General features: G+C 44.9%; 2 protein-coding genes and 1 long non-coding RNA gene across 3 annotated transcripts in view; 1 reads left to right on the top strand and 2 right to left on the bottom strand.

Annotated features, from left to right (window-relative positions):
* Positions 1-1,779, bottom strand: part of LOC119294050 — a 3,426-nt gene extending 1,647 nt beyond the window's left edge. The window contains exon 1 of the long non-coding RNA XR_005143313.1: positions 1,430-1,779. This is a non-coding gene — a long non-coding RNA (uncharacterized LOC119294050). The remainder of the gene's footprint in view (positions 1-1,429) is intronic.
* Positions 1,780-2,193: 414 nt separating this feature from the next.
* LOC119291816 lies at positions 2,194-5,849 on the bottom strand. The gene is made up of 2 exons (XM_037570624.1): positions 5,516-5,849; positions 2,194-4,996 (listed from the first exon to the last, which is right to left on the bottom strand). Exon 2 carries the CDS (start codon positions 4,857-4,859, stop codon positions 2,520-2,522), a length of 2,340 nt encoding a protein of 779 aa, XP_037426521.1. The 5' UTR covers positions 4,860-4,996; positions 5,516-5,849; the 3' UTR covers positions 2,194-2,519.
* Positions 5,850-10,196: 4,347 nt separating this feature from the next.
* Positions 10,197-14,020, top strand: LOC119291815 (C-terminal binding protein AN-like). Its single transcript, XM_037570622.1, has 7 exons — positions 10,197-10,857; positions 11,242-11,410; positions 11,522-11,652; positions 12,021-12,812; positions 12,935-12,982; positions 13,391-13,513; positions 13,634-14,020. The coding sequence occupies exons 1-7, from the start codon at positions 10,276-10,278 to the stop codon at positions 13,706-13,708; spliced, it is 1,920 nt and encodes a 639-aa protein (XP_037426519.1). The 5' UTR covers positions 10,197-10,275; the 3' UTR covers positions 13,709-14,020.
* The last annotated feature ends 873 nt before the right edge of the window (positions 14,021-14,893 follow it).

Raw genomic sequence — 14,893 nt, 5'->3', positions numbered from 1 at the left:
CGTGTATCGCCATTTCAGTTTTGAAAAAATCAAAAGAAAATGATAAAAACTTTAAAAAATAAAATCCTTCGAGAGGTAGTTATATTACTATATCTAGTAGTTAGGAAAATTTGAAAACTTAAATTTGGACATGTTTTGCAAAAAGTGTAGGGAAAATGTAAAACGGCTATAACTTTTGCATACGATGTCGGAAAAAAACGTATAATATATCAAAAAATTCAGCACGAAAATCCGCATCCGATGGAGACCGCCTACGGCCTGTTTGGAATTTTTTAGAATCCTCAAATTCGAAAAGGAAAAAAAGATATGGTCAAATTTCAGTTTTTTTAAAAAAAAATTGGTTAAATTTGGTCAAACTACTTATTCAAGAAGTATTAATGTTACTACATAATTATTCAAGAATATTAGTGTTACAAAATAATTATTTCAATTTTTTGAATTTTGGTCAAACTGTGGTCAAACTATGGTCAAACTTATTCAAGAAATATTAGCGTTACTAAATAATTACTGTTTTTTTAGAATAATAGTTTCAAACTCAAACGGTGAAATGTGTGACTTCATGCTCAAGCTAAACTCCTGAGGGTTAATAGGATTGACATCTTACTATTGTCAGGAAAACAACAAGTGCAGACTCGGAAACGAAGGAGAATAGAACCCGAAAGTTAAGCATGCTCGGGCTGGAGTAGTGAGAGGGATGGGTGACCGATCGGGAAGTTAGATGATTTGGAATGAGTGATCCACACTTGAGCAGTTAAGAGAGGTGATTAGAGACTAAATCATCAAATAATTCAGAAAAATTAAAAATCGAAAAAAAATCAAATTTTTTTTCCAAAATTTTCAAAAAAAAAATTCAAAAAAAAAACCTTTAGTACCGGTTGGTAACACCAACACCAACCGGTACTAAAGGTCCCCCATACTAGGGCGCGAGCTCACGCCACGTGGTGGCACTTTAGCGCCGGTTCGTGCCGAACCGGTACTAAAGGGGGGGGCCTTTAGTGCCCACACTTTAGTGCCGGTTCCATAACCGGCACTAAAGGCCCTTACAAACCGGTTTTAAAGCTCCGTTTTCTACTAGTGCTTGTTCCTGATGATATGGACCTAAAAGGGCTATTTCACCAGCAACTCTTAAATGTTCGTCGAGTAAAGTTAAGGGGAATTTGCCAAAAAGGACATATTCCAATATCTTTATAATAAAAAATATATAGGCTACTTCAGCAGACGCGCTGTTTTACTAATAATGAAATAAATGCAAGTACACCAAGCCAAGGAAGGCACAAGTTTTTGCTAAGTCTAATAGTAACAGTAGTTCCAGCGGAGAAGTTTCACATCGACAGTAATACTATCTTATGCAGACATACAAGGAAATCAGAAGAAAAGCAAACGATACTGTGCGAATGCAGGAAGACAGGAGAAAAATGACAGTTGGTACCTTGGTTTCTCCTGGGCTCAGTTATGATAAGAACTTGTTTTGCTTCACTTAGCCATGCCAGGCCACTCACTGTCAACAAAGGTCAACTGAGGCCACAACCACAATGATACCTCAGGATTGAACCATGCTTGATTGCTCACTCTCCACAAGTGTGCATCATCCATGAGGCTCACCAAGCAACTGGTTCTGCCGTCGATTGCTGCCAGACTCTTTTCTTTTGGAAACAGGAGGGGTTGTACACCGCAGCTGTGGGGCATTGTAGACCGCGGCTGTGAGGTCCAGAAAAGGCAATCTGTACATAATAAGCTGTGAATCTGATGTACATGTTTTTGCCCAGAAAAAAGGTTGTAGGTAAACATTACGTGGACAGTCCGCATACCTGAAAACAAACAGCTGATAACCTGATATTCTGCAAGGAACTTTCTTCTTCATATGTCCAAATATTAATGCCATTCAGGATTTGGTTAACAGTACTCCCTCCGATCCATATTAATTATCACGGCTTTAGTACAACTTTAGTACAAAGTTGTACTAAAGCTGCGACAACTAATATGGATCGGAGGGAGTATAAGAATTTAAAAAAAAATCCGGAAAAGGGGAAAACTTCGCTGACAATAAGGGCAAAACAATACTGTAATACACTGTTCAGTCACAAATATCAGTACTGCTGGTAAACTGTATAGTTCACCAGTAACAACCTGGAATAGGATGTTGGTGGAGTACCGATCCAAACTATCCATAATGGTAACCAAGCAAGTGGTATGTTGAGCAACCAGATAAAATAGCAAAATCTTCATTCTCATACAGCTAGAGATAGAAAAACATATTGTAGAAGTATCAGCACTTCCAAGTTTTTGTGACATACAAAATGACTATGTCTCTAACTCACATTATCAGCATCACTGTTTAAGTTTTGAGATGACAAGACACATGCCCAGATGCCATACAAGATGATTTAGGAATGGCTAGCCCCAGATCAACAACTGTATACAAAGGTGATAGTCAAGGCTAGGAAACTATAGAAACTAGCAGATGTCAACAAATATTTGATTCAAAACGGCAGGTCAACAAAGGCATAACCGAGTCAGCATCAGCATTTAGAAGTTCCCTCTGCCTCCTTCACAGTTTCTGTGATTCCCTGAAGAAGTTCTTTAGAGATAGCAGCTGGATCTACCTCATAGCTACCTTTGGGGACATTTGGAGCTTCTTCCCCTGACATCCTGTAAAAGGGAACCTGATGTGAAAACCGAAACATCTCTCCTTTTGGAATCCTCTTGATGACATCCCGGTCCTGATGATGCTGGAAAACTGTTCGAAATCCAGTGAGCTTAATCAAGGGAATGACAGAAATTCCATTATCTTCATCATAATCATCCTGTACCTCAACCAGATCATAAACATGAAGCACATTATCAGGAGTATCTCCATTCCAATCAGGGGACCAATTTCGGTACAAGGCCCAGATATCGCCTTTCCGCGGATAAATTTTGACCACCCCACGTGGACCTTTCTCCCATTTAATCTGGTGAGAGAACATGTTGATTATATCTACGGTTTCGTATTTACCAATCCTGAAATCACCGCATGTCTTTATGAAGCCGGAAGAAGCCCAGTTCAATGGTCCAAATTCACTATTTGTCCTCGATGCAAGATAACTTATTTTGACCTTAAATGGAGTCAAGGAGATAACTTTCTGAATGTATGCGTAATAACGGGGCATACCATCTTCATCATCATATGAAGCCCAAATTTGATCACTCTGAAAAGATTCCTCAGTACGATCCTTGTCAAAATCATGGAAATCAGGATCAGGAACAGTATAGGAGAAAGTGTTGTCATCTTCATTTTCAGCATCTGCGCTATTAGCAGAACCTTTCTCCTCTGGATCAGCACAGACATCTTTGTTTGCAGTAGAATCATCTGATGCAAGAGTTTCATTACCCTCAACATGTTCGTTAACCACATGTTTCTCGCTAGCTTTTCCATTAACTGTAACTTGGAGTGGTTTACTTCTTATCTCCTTTAGATTCTCCATCAAATCGCTCTTCATCTTGTCAATCAAAATGCTCCTAATATCCTTCTTAGAGAAAGTCCTAGTTATGCTGATCCGAGTAGAAGGCCTGGGTCTCCAATTCGGTATCACGCCATTAGCACCTTGAAACTCAAAGGCTCCACTGTTGGTTGAAAATGGTATAGTTCCACCTTGTGTTCCAACATAATTGGCCCATGGACCTGAGAGAATAGAGGAAGAACCAACTCCAGCATCGTTACCCACAGTTTTCATCTTCTTTCCAGATGCAACATCACCCATTCCATGGTTAACATTCTCGGACACATTTCCTTTCCTTTTTAGAGGATTGTGCTTCCTCTGAAGAGCTTCTTCCCTTCTTGCTGCAGCTTGCGCCTCCTCCCTCTCTCTCTTGACTTTCTCATACGTCTGCTGAACCATATTAGCAGCTTGAACACCAGCAGCAGATGATGCAGTAGCACTAGCTGGACCAGCTGTCCTTGAGAACAGACCCCACTGAAACTTTCTGCCAGTGCTTGCATCTTCAGTTGCACCACGGATGTTTGAATCACGTACTGCCTGAACAACCTCAGGTGGTGGCATCGGCACCTCTTTTGCTATGAATGGCTCACGGCAGCTAGGGCAAAGCAGATTGCGATTTAAATACTCTCTGAGGTATTCAAAATTCATCTTGCACCTGTTGCATGAGGTCCAAAATGTAGGTTGTGCTGCTGGAGGTGGAGCTGGAGCAGCAGCCTGATGGCGAGGAAGCGGCCGCTGTGGGGGTGGGGGTGGAGGCGGCCGCTGTGGGGGTGGGGGTGGAGGCGCGCGCTGTGGGGGTGGGGGTGGAGGCGGGCGCTGTGGGGGTGGGGGCGGGGGCGGGCACTGGCGCACTGCAGATGTTGCTGATCCTGTCTTTTCTTTGTTTGCACTTGCCTTGGAAGCGGGTGCTTTGGCTGCGAAATGTTCAAAGCCATTGGCTGCACTTGTCTTATTTGATTGAGATGTCCTCTGTTGCATTGCAATCAATTTCATTTTTTGGTCAAACAGCGCTCTCTTGGTTTTGTCAGACAGCACGGTCCATGCCTCTTGAACCATCTGGAAAGCACCCTCAGCACCAACTGACTTGTTCTTGTCGGGATGGAGCTGAAGCACCAACTTCCTGTACTGCTTCTTCAGAGTTTCATCATCTGCCGACATGTCCACGGAAAGGATAGAGTACCAGTCCTTCCCACCAGCAATCTTCACCTCCGAAGTGAGGTAAACATCCAAGGTAGTGATCATCTGCACAATACCTTCAAGATCCGGAAAGAGAGCCTTGGCCTTGAGGGCGAATTTCTTGGCCCCCTGCAGGTCCCTGGATTGGAACTTCCTCTCTGCAATTTCCTTTGCCCTTAGGGCCTCATCCTTGTTGCACTCCATTCCGTCACAGCTCAAAAAAGTACAAACAGCAGCCACGCTCTCGCTATGGATTCGAGAGAGATATCAGACAACAGAGCGCCACAACACCTTCCACCAGTCAGCGCTGAGAGTGTGACCAAACAAGTACCTTCCAAGCCCTGCCCAAAAGGGATCAAATGTTACCAAAAATCATAGTATACAACTAATTGCAGCATAAAGATTTTTTTAACAGATACAGTCCTGTCCAGCATGACAAGAATTATAACTACACAAAACCCAAACACCGCCCTAGAGTGCATGAACGACAAAGAGATACGAAGGATCAACTGAAGATACATAATTTTGGTACAATTGCAACCATCCGGGTGCATAACTGGAATTATAACTACATCCAACTCAAAAATTGCCCTAGTGCCCAATGGGTGACAGCGGTGGATCTAGATGGTGCCCCCCACCCCACCCCCACCCCCCTGGTGGGATTTAACTAGGAGAATCGCTGGATGAAAACAGACAACTTATGCGCTTGAATTCAGTTTACACTGGTATTTTAGCAGGCAGTTCTAATTTAGTTCAAAAGAAAGCATCAAGTCCGACAATTTTCCAGTATATTCCAACAATTGTATAAACAGTTCATGAACGGGAAATCAAACTAGCACTGCGGAGCACCGAATCTGCACCTAGTCACACCGAGAGAGGAAGGAATCTGCAGACGCTGAAGAGGTCCGTCGCTCTGGATGGGTATGGCGGCGGCGGTGGCGGCGGGGAAGCACGGAAAGGGTAGAAGACCGCGCCGGCGGCGGAGAAGCGAGATGAGGAGGCGCCCGCAACAGATACCGGACGCGGGGGAGAAGCGAAGGGGATATATGGGTGGCAGCGGCGGGGAAACAGAGGACGGAGAGGCGGCGGCCTCGGCACGACCCGCCGGCGGCGGCGAGCAAGCACGGGACGAGCCCCGTGTTTATGCCCGGAAAAAAATGGGGACGGGGAACAGTGTTTTGTTTTTTGAGATTTGATTTTGACTGGATTTCGACGATTTGCCTTCGTTTACTTTGCAATATATATATATCTTGCCCTAGCTTTTCTTGTCAATTGTTCCTCTCGATTTAGCGTGAAAAGACGAAAATGCCCTTGCCCTAGGTTTTCTCATCGATTCCATATGAAAAGACCAAAATGCCCTTGTCCCCCCCTTTTTGTCCTAGCCTTTCTTCGACTGATTCAGATGTAAGGACCAAAATGCCCTTTGCCCTAACTTTCTTGGGGGGTCGTATGCAAAGACTGAAACGCCCTTGCCCTCTCACACCCCACCAAACGGCATAACATCGCTGACCTTAGGTTGTTATATAGATGGGCTTCGGGCCCATAAAGCAATTCCAAAAAAAACATCTAAAGGCCCATGTAGGTCTCATGACTAGGTGGTGAAAAGTTTAATACTACCCGAGGAGTAGAGAAAGTTTTAGACCTTCTTAAGGCCTTGTTCAATTGAGGTGGATTTGAAGGGGATTGAGAGGAATTAAATCCCAGGATGTCTAAATCTCTCTAAATCCCCTTCAATCATCTTCAATCCCCTCGAGAGAAGGTTTAACTACAACGTTTACAAGGGATTCTCTTCCACATGCTATTGGAGCATGAGAATAAAAGTGGTTCCTGCGTGCTCCTCCATCGCCACCCGTCTCGCCTCGCTCGTGTCGTGTTTCATGAATGAGTCGAGCTCAGACCTATGTCATGCGTGCGGTTATTTGTTGCCGGTTAGGAACAGAAATTTAATTAGTACTCCATTCGTTCTATAATGTAGACGTTTTTTATACTACACTAGAATCAAAAAACGTCTTACATTATGAGATGGGGGAGTATTTAATTACGATTAGTTATTGAACACGCTACGAGTCCGAGACGTCGGATTGTGAATTGTTGCCGACTCGAGCATGGTCGAACCCACGTCTCCCTACCACGACCCTGATATATTGGAGGCATCAGCAACCCTAGCAGTCACCCAGATCATATCGCATTTGCCTCCTCGCACACAACCCACCGGCATTCCACTCCCTGTTGCTGCTTCCGGTGATCCCATCCCACCCGCCACGTGCACGGCTATACGGGAGAGTAGTCCTCCAGACCTGTCTCCTTTATGATCCTGCACTAGGAGAAGGGGATTAGGTTTTTGTGGAGCGTCCATACGCGACTGCTTGCCATCGTTCATCTTCAGCCGTTACTTCGATTACGTCATTGTCCTCTTCGACATCATCATAAGGCTGACCGGGTCCGAGAAGAAGGCTTGGCTGATTGAAGGGTATGATCTGTTCATCTCCCTCATGTTTATTTCTGTGTTGGACGTACTAGCTATTTACGTATATGTATCTGTTATATACGCAACACATGCTTACATGATAAAATATTAATATGAGTTTAACACTGTCAATGACATGTTCATAAGTTATTCATGAATAAATCAATCCGAAAATCATAACTTATCCATCATAGCCATCACCATGTCTCAATGTCAATTTGACATGTTTCCCCTTTTGATCCCTTCCCATCGGGAGTTGTGCTCGATGCTCTAATCCTTTCATTGATTGAAACATTTTCCTAAAAGATTTGATGTTATATCTGAGACTGGATGTTATTATTTTTAAATAGCTATTTGGTTTATAAACATATAACCTTCTTGGCCTTTGTTTTCAGTTGGAAGATTTCTGATAGCCGAGCCTTAGGTACTTTTATCTTTAAAAATAGATAATTGTTTGTGTATTACAGAAATGTATAAATATTCTAATATGTTTGTATGTGATTTACCTATCAGTATTAAAATGATTGTGTAAAAGTGTTGATAAATGCTTATTGGCTTATGTGATTTACCTATCAGTATTAAAATGATTTAATGTTATACTTGGACGTACTAGCTTATTGGCTTACCTCTACCAAAGAAAATATATTTTATTTGAAAGGTCAATAAGTGATTGGGCAGTTGCGGCGGTTTTCAAGGAAAACGGCAGGAAAAACCAAGTACTGATAAAGTAAGGGTTTGACAAAGGAGGAGTGGACTGACTCGCAACCTTACATCTTTTTTAAATAGCAAGAGATGTGAAGATTTGTGCGAAATCAGTGTATTGTACTACTGTTTCATATTATACAGAGGTTTTATATATTTTCTAGACATTGTTTCTACACCTCGAGCCCATTTCTGTGCCAAATTACCTCTACCCAGATTCATAACTAGATGAGCTCGTGCTCATCTAAACACCAATTGGTAAGACTAGCTGGAAAACGAGGAAATCTCCAATGCAAATCAAGTTACACTAAAAACTTAACGGCAACCATGTTTCGATGTATTCAAAAAGTATTTAAAAAGATGTTTTAGAATGAAGTTATCCGATAAACATGTGAAGTTAGAAGTTTAAAGTCGTGTGCATGTGGGAGCGAAGAGAAAAAAAATACAAATTATGCATGAATAGTGGTGTTATATAGGGCTGGATCAAAAGCTGGGAGCTACAAGATTAATGAGCGCTCGATGGTTTGGCTCGTTAAGCTCGTGGCTCGATTCTTAATGAACAAAGTCAATCACTGATTTAAGCTTGTTAAGCTTAACGAATGAGCTAACAAAACGAGCTAACGAGTTTCACGAGCAACACGTTAATACAATACACACCGCATTTTTACCTTATGTGACGACATTTTATAGCACCTCAGACCATCTATTTAATCAAATCAACACAACCTAGACTATATGAGGCATCAAACTAGTTCCTGTAGTCACCATCTTACTTTAGAAAACACACTAGCACACTCATCTCAGTCATCCGGTAGGCCGTAACATAATATTTTTTGTTAACGAGTGCTCATGAGATATCGCGAGCTTAACGAGCTTCAAACGAACAAAGCCGAGCAGAGTTTTTCTGTTCATTAAGCCTAGTCTTAACATGCCGAGCAGCTCGTTAATCTACCCCTAGCGTTGTACTGTTTATCACTAATCATCCTTGAATCGGGGTTTTCCATACATCTTTGATGACTTCGATCCCGAAGTTTGATTTTTTATGTGCTTGCAGAACATCACCTCCCCAAATTTACTCCTTGTTTTAGAAATTTTAGATTATTTGTAATATAGTTTTGGGAAACGCTTATGTTCGCCCGCCGGATCTACCCGCTCGGGTCAACTGCCTCCATGCCCATCAAATCTTCATTGATCAGACGGTCGGGAGATAACCCCCGCCACTTCACTTTCTTGCAACTTGACCCATGTTTCAGAAGCATTTCCGCACTCGGCCCTTGTTGCAAACCGCGTCTTCGCTGGGCTTTTTTGAAGGAGACGTTGCAAGGCTGCTGTGTAGGTCGCCGCTAGATTTCGTGGAAGGCGCCACCTCACTATGGGTGGGTGTTGCAGGGTGGGTCGCTAGAGTTTCTGCAACAGGTCGGTGGTCGGTGATCGCGGTGCTCCGGCATGTCGTTGGTGTGCTCGTCACCAGAGAGGAGGATGGCGGCGAGGTGACCTAGTCAGAGGTCCGAATGGCAAGAACGGGTGGCGCTGCTCCTCCCTCACCATTGTACGATGGGAGATCGTGGCATACGACGATGGATTTTTTTTCCCTACAACATCCTCCCTGTTCCAAGACAGATTACTGCAACACCAGTGATGTTGCATAATTTTCTCTCATACAGCGCCATATAAAGGGTAAAGACAAAAGAAAATGTAACATTCTTTTTTGCAAGAAACTTCCGATATATTCATCTTCAATCATGGCAATACAACGAACATTGGAAGTAATAAAAATTATATCCAGATCCATAGACCACCTAGCGATGACTACAAGCACTGAAGCGAGCCGAAGGCCCATGCCGCCATCATCGCCCCTCCCTCGCCGGAGTCGGGTAAAACTTGTTATAGTAGACAGTCGGAAAGTCGTCGTGCTAAGGTAAGGTCCCATAGAACCATCGCAGCAGAACATTAACCACCACCGATGAAGAGTAGTGAAGAAAATGTAACATTAGCTCTATTGCAAAAAGATTCTGCACCAATACCTATGTTGCAAAAGTTATGTGACATGAACTCTGTTGCAAATGCCCGAGTTCAACATCATCCTTGTTGCAAAGCTGGTATGAAATCTAATGGCTCGCCAGGCGGCGTATTTTTTGAAGAAGAAAACGAAGGCGTTTGTTAGCAGCAAAGGTGGTGGCGCAGATTTGGTACACCAAAACAGGCAGCGACGGATGCAACGGAACGGCAGTGAGATCTGCAGGCAAAATTGAATCCGGCGGTTGCCACGCTCGCCTCGTGAACCGGCGGGCCCACCTCTCTCTCTCTCCCTCCCTCCCTCTCTGACAGGTCGCGCGTCGCGCAGCAATCCGTTCCCCCAAACCAAAGCAAAAGCCCCCGCCGGAGCGCTTCCCCGGAGCACCCCTCCCTCCCCCCCGATCCGACCGGCGCTCCGGCGCCCGCGGGCCCACGATGGCCCACTCGCCGGCCGGCGCCGCCGCGGGGCTGCCGCTGGTGGTCTCGCTCAACTGCCTCGACGACCCGTCGCCGGAGCGGGAGCTGCTGGCGGGCGTGGCGGGGGTGGAGCACGTCTCCCTCTCCGCCGTCGGCTCGGGCCGCGTCGAGTCCGCCGCCGCCGTCCTGCTCCCGTCCCTCGCCTACCTGCCGCGCGCCGCGCAGCGCCGCCTCCGCCCCTGGCAGCTCCTGCTCTGCCTCGGCTCCCCCGACCGCGCCGCCGACGCCGCCGCCGCCGCCGACCTCGGCCTCCGCCTCGTCCACGTCGACGCCAACCGCGCCGAGGAGGTCGCCGACACCGTCATGGCGCTCTTCCTCGGCCTGCTCCGCCGCACCCACCTGCTCTCGCGCCACGTCTCCTCCTCCCCCGCCGCCGTCGCCGCCGGCTGCCTCGGCGCCGTCCAGCCGCTCTGCCGCGGGATGCGCCGCTGCCGCGGCCTCGTGCTCGGCATCGTCGGCCGCTCCGCCGCCGCGCGCTGCCTCGCCACCCGCAGCCTCGCATTCCGGATGAGCGTCCTCTACTTCGACCCCCGCTATCTGGTAAGCGCCCGATCTGCAGCTCCCTGCGCTTCTGGAATTGCTTTCCGATGATTCGCAGTCAGGCTTTCACTAACCATTCAGGTTATGAGGCTGGAATGCTGTGAGATTAATGCTCTCATTCGTTTGTGATTTAGACTAGGCTAAGTTGCTGAGTTATTTAAGGTTCCTCACAATTTCTTCCTTCTTGGGAAGTACAAATGAAAAACAGTGGTAATTTGTGCAAAATCGGTTAAAACTGTAGTGATTTTCCAAACCCCATTCTTGCAAGTGCAAGTGTTGAGGAGCCAAATTTTGCAAGTGCAAGTGCAAGAAGACATGCATAGGTGGATGTATAATGTTAGTGGTATTTTGGTTTTTCTAACTCCAGCATCATGCCTTTTGAAGGCTGAAGGGAAAATGCGGCGGCCTTCCATTGTATTTCCTGCTGCTGCTAGGAGAATGGATACTCTCAATGATCTATTGGCAGCAAGTGATCTTGTTTCACTGCATTGTACATTAACAAATGACACAATGCATATACTCAATGGGGACTGCCTGCAACACATTAAGCCTGGTATGTTTTTTCTTGCTTCTTTTGTTTTCTGCTTGTTGCATTATAAGTTTCTCGCACTTTCAGTACTCTGGGATCTAAAATAGTGAGTCTCTTTTCTTTTAAATTCCACAGGAGCATTCATTGTCAACACTGGTAGTTGCCAACTTATAGATGACTGTGCGCTCAAACAGCTCTTGCTTGATGGTACCATAGCTGGTTGTGCATTGGATGGTGTTGAAGGTCCACAATGGATGGAAGCATGGGTATGGAATTTGAATTTATGATATGGATGTTGTCCATAAATGGCCACTTGGGATGGGATAAGTACATCTAAGATCAAATTGCATACTCATTTCGAATGTTATGTAGCTTCAATGAAAAGGAATCTCTGGAACAAAATGAAAGAGAAAATGTTTAATTCATTTTAACATTCCTTCATTTAGAAGATACCATTTTGTATAACATCAAGATGTGTAGCAGTGAAACTACATAACTAGCTACAAGACTTTTCTTGTCCAAACAGACAGACCATTAGTGTGAAGTAAGGACAGGCAATTGGTGCCCCTTTTCACAGCTATCACTGTATTGCTTGTTTCTCAGAAAAATGATGGCTAGTCTGTATTTGTTACAGGTGCGGGAAATGCCAAATGTTCTAATTCTTCCTAGAAGTGCAGACTACAGTGAAGAAGTGTGGATGGAAATAAGAGAGAAAGCAATCACGATACTACAGTCCTTTTTCTATGATGGTGTTGTTCCAAGTAGTTCAATTTCTGATGAAGATGAGGAAATTAGTGAAGCTGGAAATGAAGATGATCAAGACAGAGGAACAAAAGATAACCATTCACAAGTTTTTGATGGCGAACATCAGACTGATGAAAGCCATTTAACTCTCAACTATGAAAAGAAAAGAGCCACATCCCAGTATAAAGAATCTCAAGTTCCAGGGCAATCATCACAAAATAGTGGCTCACGAACAGAAGGAAGGCGTAGTCGCTCTGGAAAGAAAGGGAAAAAAAGACCTGCTCACCGCAGATCTCAGAAAACAGACGACTTGTCTGCTGTAGAGAGTGACAGTAATTATTCCTTCCGCAGAGATGATGATAATGCAACGAGTGGCAGAGACCAGGTGGTAAGTTCAAGTTCACGGTTTGCTTCCCCTGAGGACTCAAAGTACAAGCAGAAATCTCCTGTTGAATCGCCAATGGAAATAACTTCGGAGAAGAAGTTACCTGTCGTGCTTGGTAGAAAATGCCCTGATACACTAAAAGATGGTTATGTTGTAGCTTTGAGAGCAAAAGATAATTCAGGGTTCCATGTTGCAAGACAAAGACTTGCTGGTGGTGGTGGTTGGATCCTTGATGTTGTGTCAAATGCTACGAACAGGGACCCTGCTGCTCAGTTCCTTGTCACTTTCAAAAACAAGGTATGACTTTAGTTGTTCCCCTACCCTTTTGGTTGTTGCTTGTTGAGTGTTATTAATTTCATAGTTTATTCAAGTATGATGCATATTCGGTACTAAAACGGTTAAACAAATTGGCATTTCAGGATCTGATGGGATTGCGATCCTTTGTTGCTGGTGGCAAACTGTTACAGGTGATGTACACAATCTGTTCTGTTCTGTTTGACTTAAAAAAAGTACCTTTATCTGAACTTAGCAACAAAAGGCAGTATTCATGTGTTGTATGCTCATAATTTTGGATTTGATACTTTGTCGCTGTTACTTGCTTCACCTCAAGTTTTGTAGGTAGGAATATTCTACTTGCACATTACTCTGTTGAAATTTCTGTAAAGGTCCTTGATTGCTCTTAATTAACGTGCAACACGTTGCTACCAGTGCATTTCCATGTTTTTTTCTTGAAGTATATGCGTCCCAATCTTGATTCCGTTGGAACTAGTCAAAATGGCTAGGAAATAGAAATTCTCTTCCGATCTGTTCCTGATAGTGATACCCTTGGTTGACAACGCTTGACATGCAACTGTCTTTCAACATGTTGTTAACAGATCAATAGGAAGATGGAGTTTGTGTTTGCGAGCCATAGTTTCGATGTCTGGGAGGGCTGGGTGCTGGAAGTGGAAGGCTCCTTGCTGGAGGGGTGCAAGCTTATCAACTGCCGAAATTCCTCGGTACGTGCACTTGCCATGGACTGATTCTCTATGTCGCTTTGAGAACAATGCTGCTATATTTCAAAATACTTGTCTAGTTGTCTGTAACACCCTGGTTTCTGTTGGTTGGGGTTTCTGTAGGCTGTATTGGACGTGTCCATTGAGGTACTCGCAGCTGCGAGTGAAGAAGATGGAGTCACCCGGTGGCTAGATTAGCCCTGCTGTGCCGGGTTGTGCTGAGATGGAAGAAAGAAAGAAAGAAATGAACTGACTCCTTGCTGTTTGGTTTGGCTTTGTGTGGTTTGCTGCCAATTTCGATTCAGTTTTAGTGTGTCTAGCTAGTATAGAAGGGACCCAGTAGGCATTTTGTGTGCATCTGTTATGTAACTATATCTAGTCTAGATCTGATCCTTTCCACTGTAAGGGCATCTCTAATCGAACCCTAAAAACGCGCAACTCAAAAGATTTCGTTTTCGAGGAGGGAACCTCAAAAGTTTCCTCTCTTGCTCAAATTTGAGCAGCCGGTTACACTTCTCTTTTTTTTGAATATCGGCAGGAGAACTGCCAAATTCATTGATTAGAAGAAGGTGGTATAAGAATCCTCAGAGGAGGAAAGTACTGCAGAAAGGGAAGGCTAGAGGTGCGGCAGCACCTGGCGGCTAGGGTTAGCGTTTGGGTCGCTCGTGGGAAGCTGACATGGAGCTGGGGTTGGGGTTTTGAACAGGGCGGCTACACTTCTCCTTGCAAGAATCATTGGCCTCCCCCCGACGGCCGCCGCTACCTTAGCCATCGGACGGCCTGCTCGCCCCTCGGTTATGCTTGTGCATCTGTGGTTTACGTTGAAGTTTTTCTTTGGTTTCCACTCACCTGTGGCGAAATCCCACCGTATTTGAGGAGTGAAAGATTTGCTAGGAATTCTGGATCGTTGTTCACGTCTCAACTCCCGGCTTGGATTATATATCCATTTGGTCCGCTCTCAGCCATTCCAAACGTAGCAGCTATGGGATTATGACTAAGTTTTCCTTCGCCTTCTCGTCGTTCCCAGCCACTCCCCGAGCTACCCCGTCATTCCGAGCCATGGTTGCCGATTACGACGAGTCGTTGCGCCCCGGGCCACGCCATTGAGCCACAGGGAGAACGAAGAGGAGAAAACCCGGATGGATTTCACCAACTTCCTCTACGCCTTCCTCGCACGCATATGCCGCGTTCCCTGAGAAGGGGTAAAGTTTGGGGGTTCGGTTAGCTCCGACCATTATTTTTTTCAACTACACACATTTGATGAGTTATGATAATACCAGGAAGTGTTTAAAAAGTCATTTCATTACCTCCTTTCATAGCCCATACACTCGAACAAGGAAGTTGGCCGATGGCTACTAGAATGGCTTGGACAATACTATCTCA

This window comes from Triticum dicoccoides, chromosome 4B, assembly GCF_002162155.2.
Source record: "Triticum dicoccoides isolate Atlit2015 ecotype Zavitan chromosome 4B, WEW_v2.0, whole genome shotgun sequence".
In the NCBI taxonomy this organism is placed as follows: Eukaryota; Viridiplantae; Streptophyta; class Magnoliopsida; order Poales; family Poaceae; genus Triticum; species Triticum dicoccoides.
Note: the sequence above shows the minus strand (reverse complement) of the source record. Positions and strands in the feature narration are given on the sequence as shown.

Coding starts and splice junctions, on each gene's coding strand:
- LOC119291816 (XM_037570624.1), bottom strand. CDS start 4,859: ATGGAGTGCAACAAGGATGAGGCCCTAAGGGCAAAGGAAATTGCAGAG.
- LOC119291815 (XM_037570622.1), top strand. CDS start 10,276: ATGGCCCACTCGCCGGCCGGCGCCGCCGCGGGGCTGCCGCTGGTGGTC. Junction 11,411..11,521: donor CCTGCAACACATTAAGCCTG/GTATGTTTTTTC, acceptor TAAATTCCACAG/GAGCATTCATTGTCAACACT. Junction 11,653..12,020: donor CACAATGGATGGAAGCATGG/GTATGGAATTTG, acceptor TATTTGTTACAG/GTGCGGGAAATGCCAAATGT.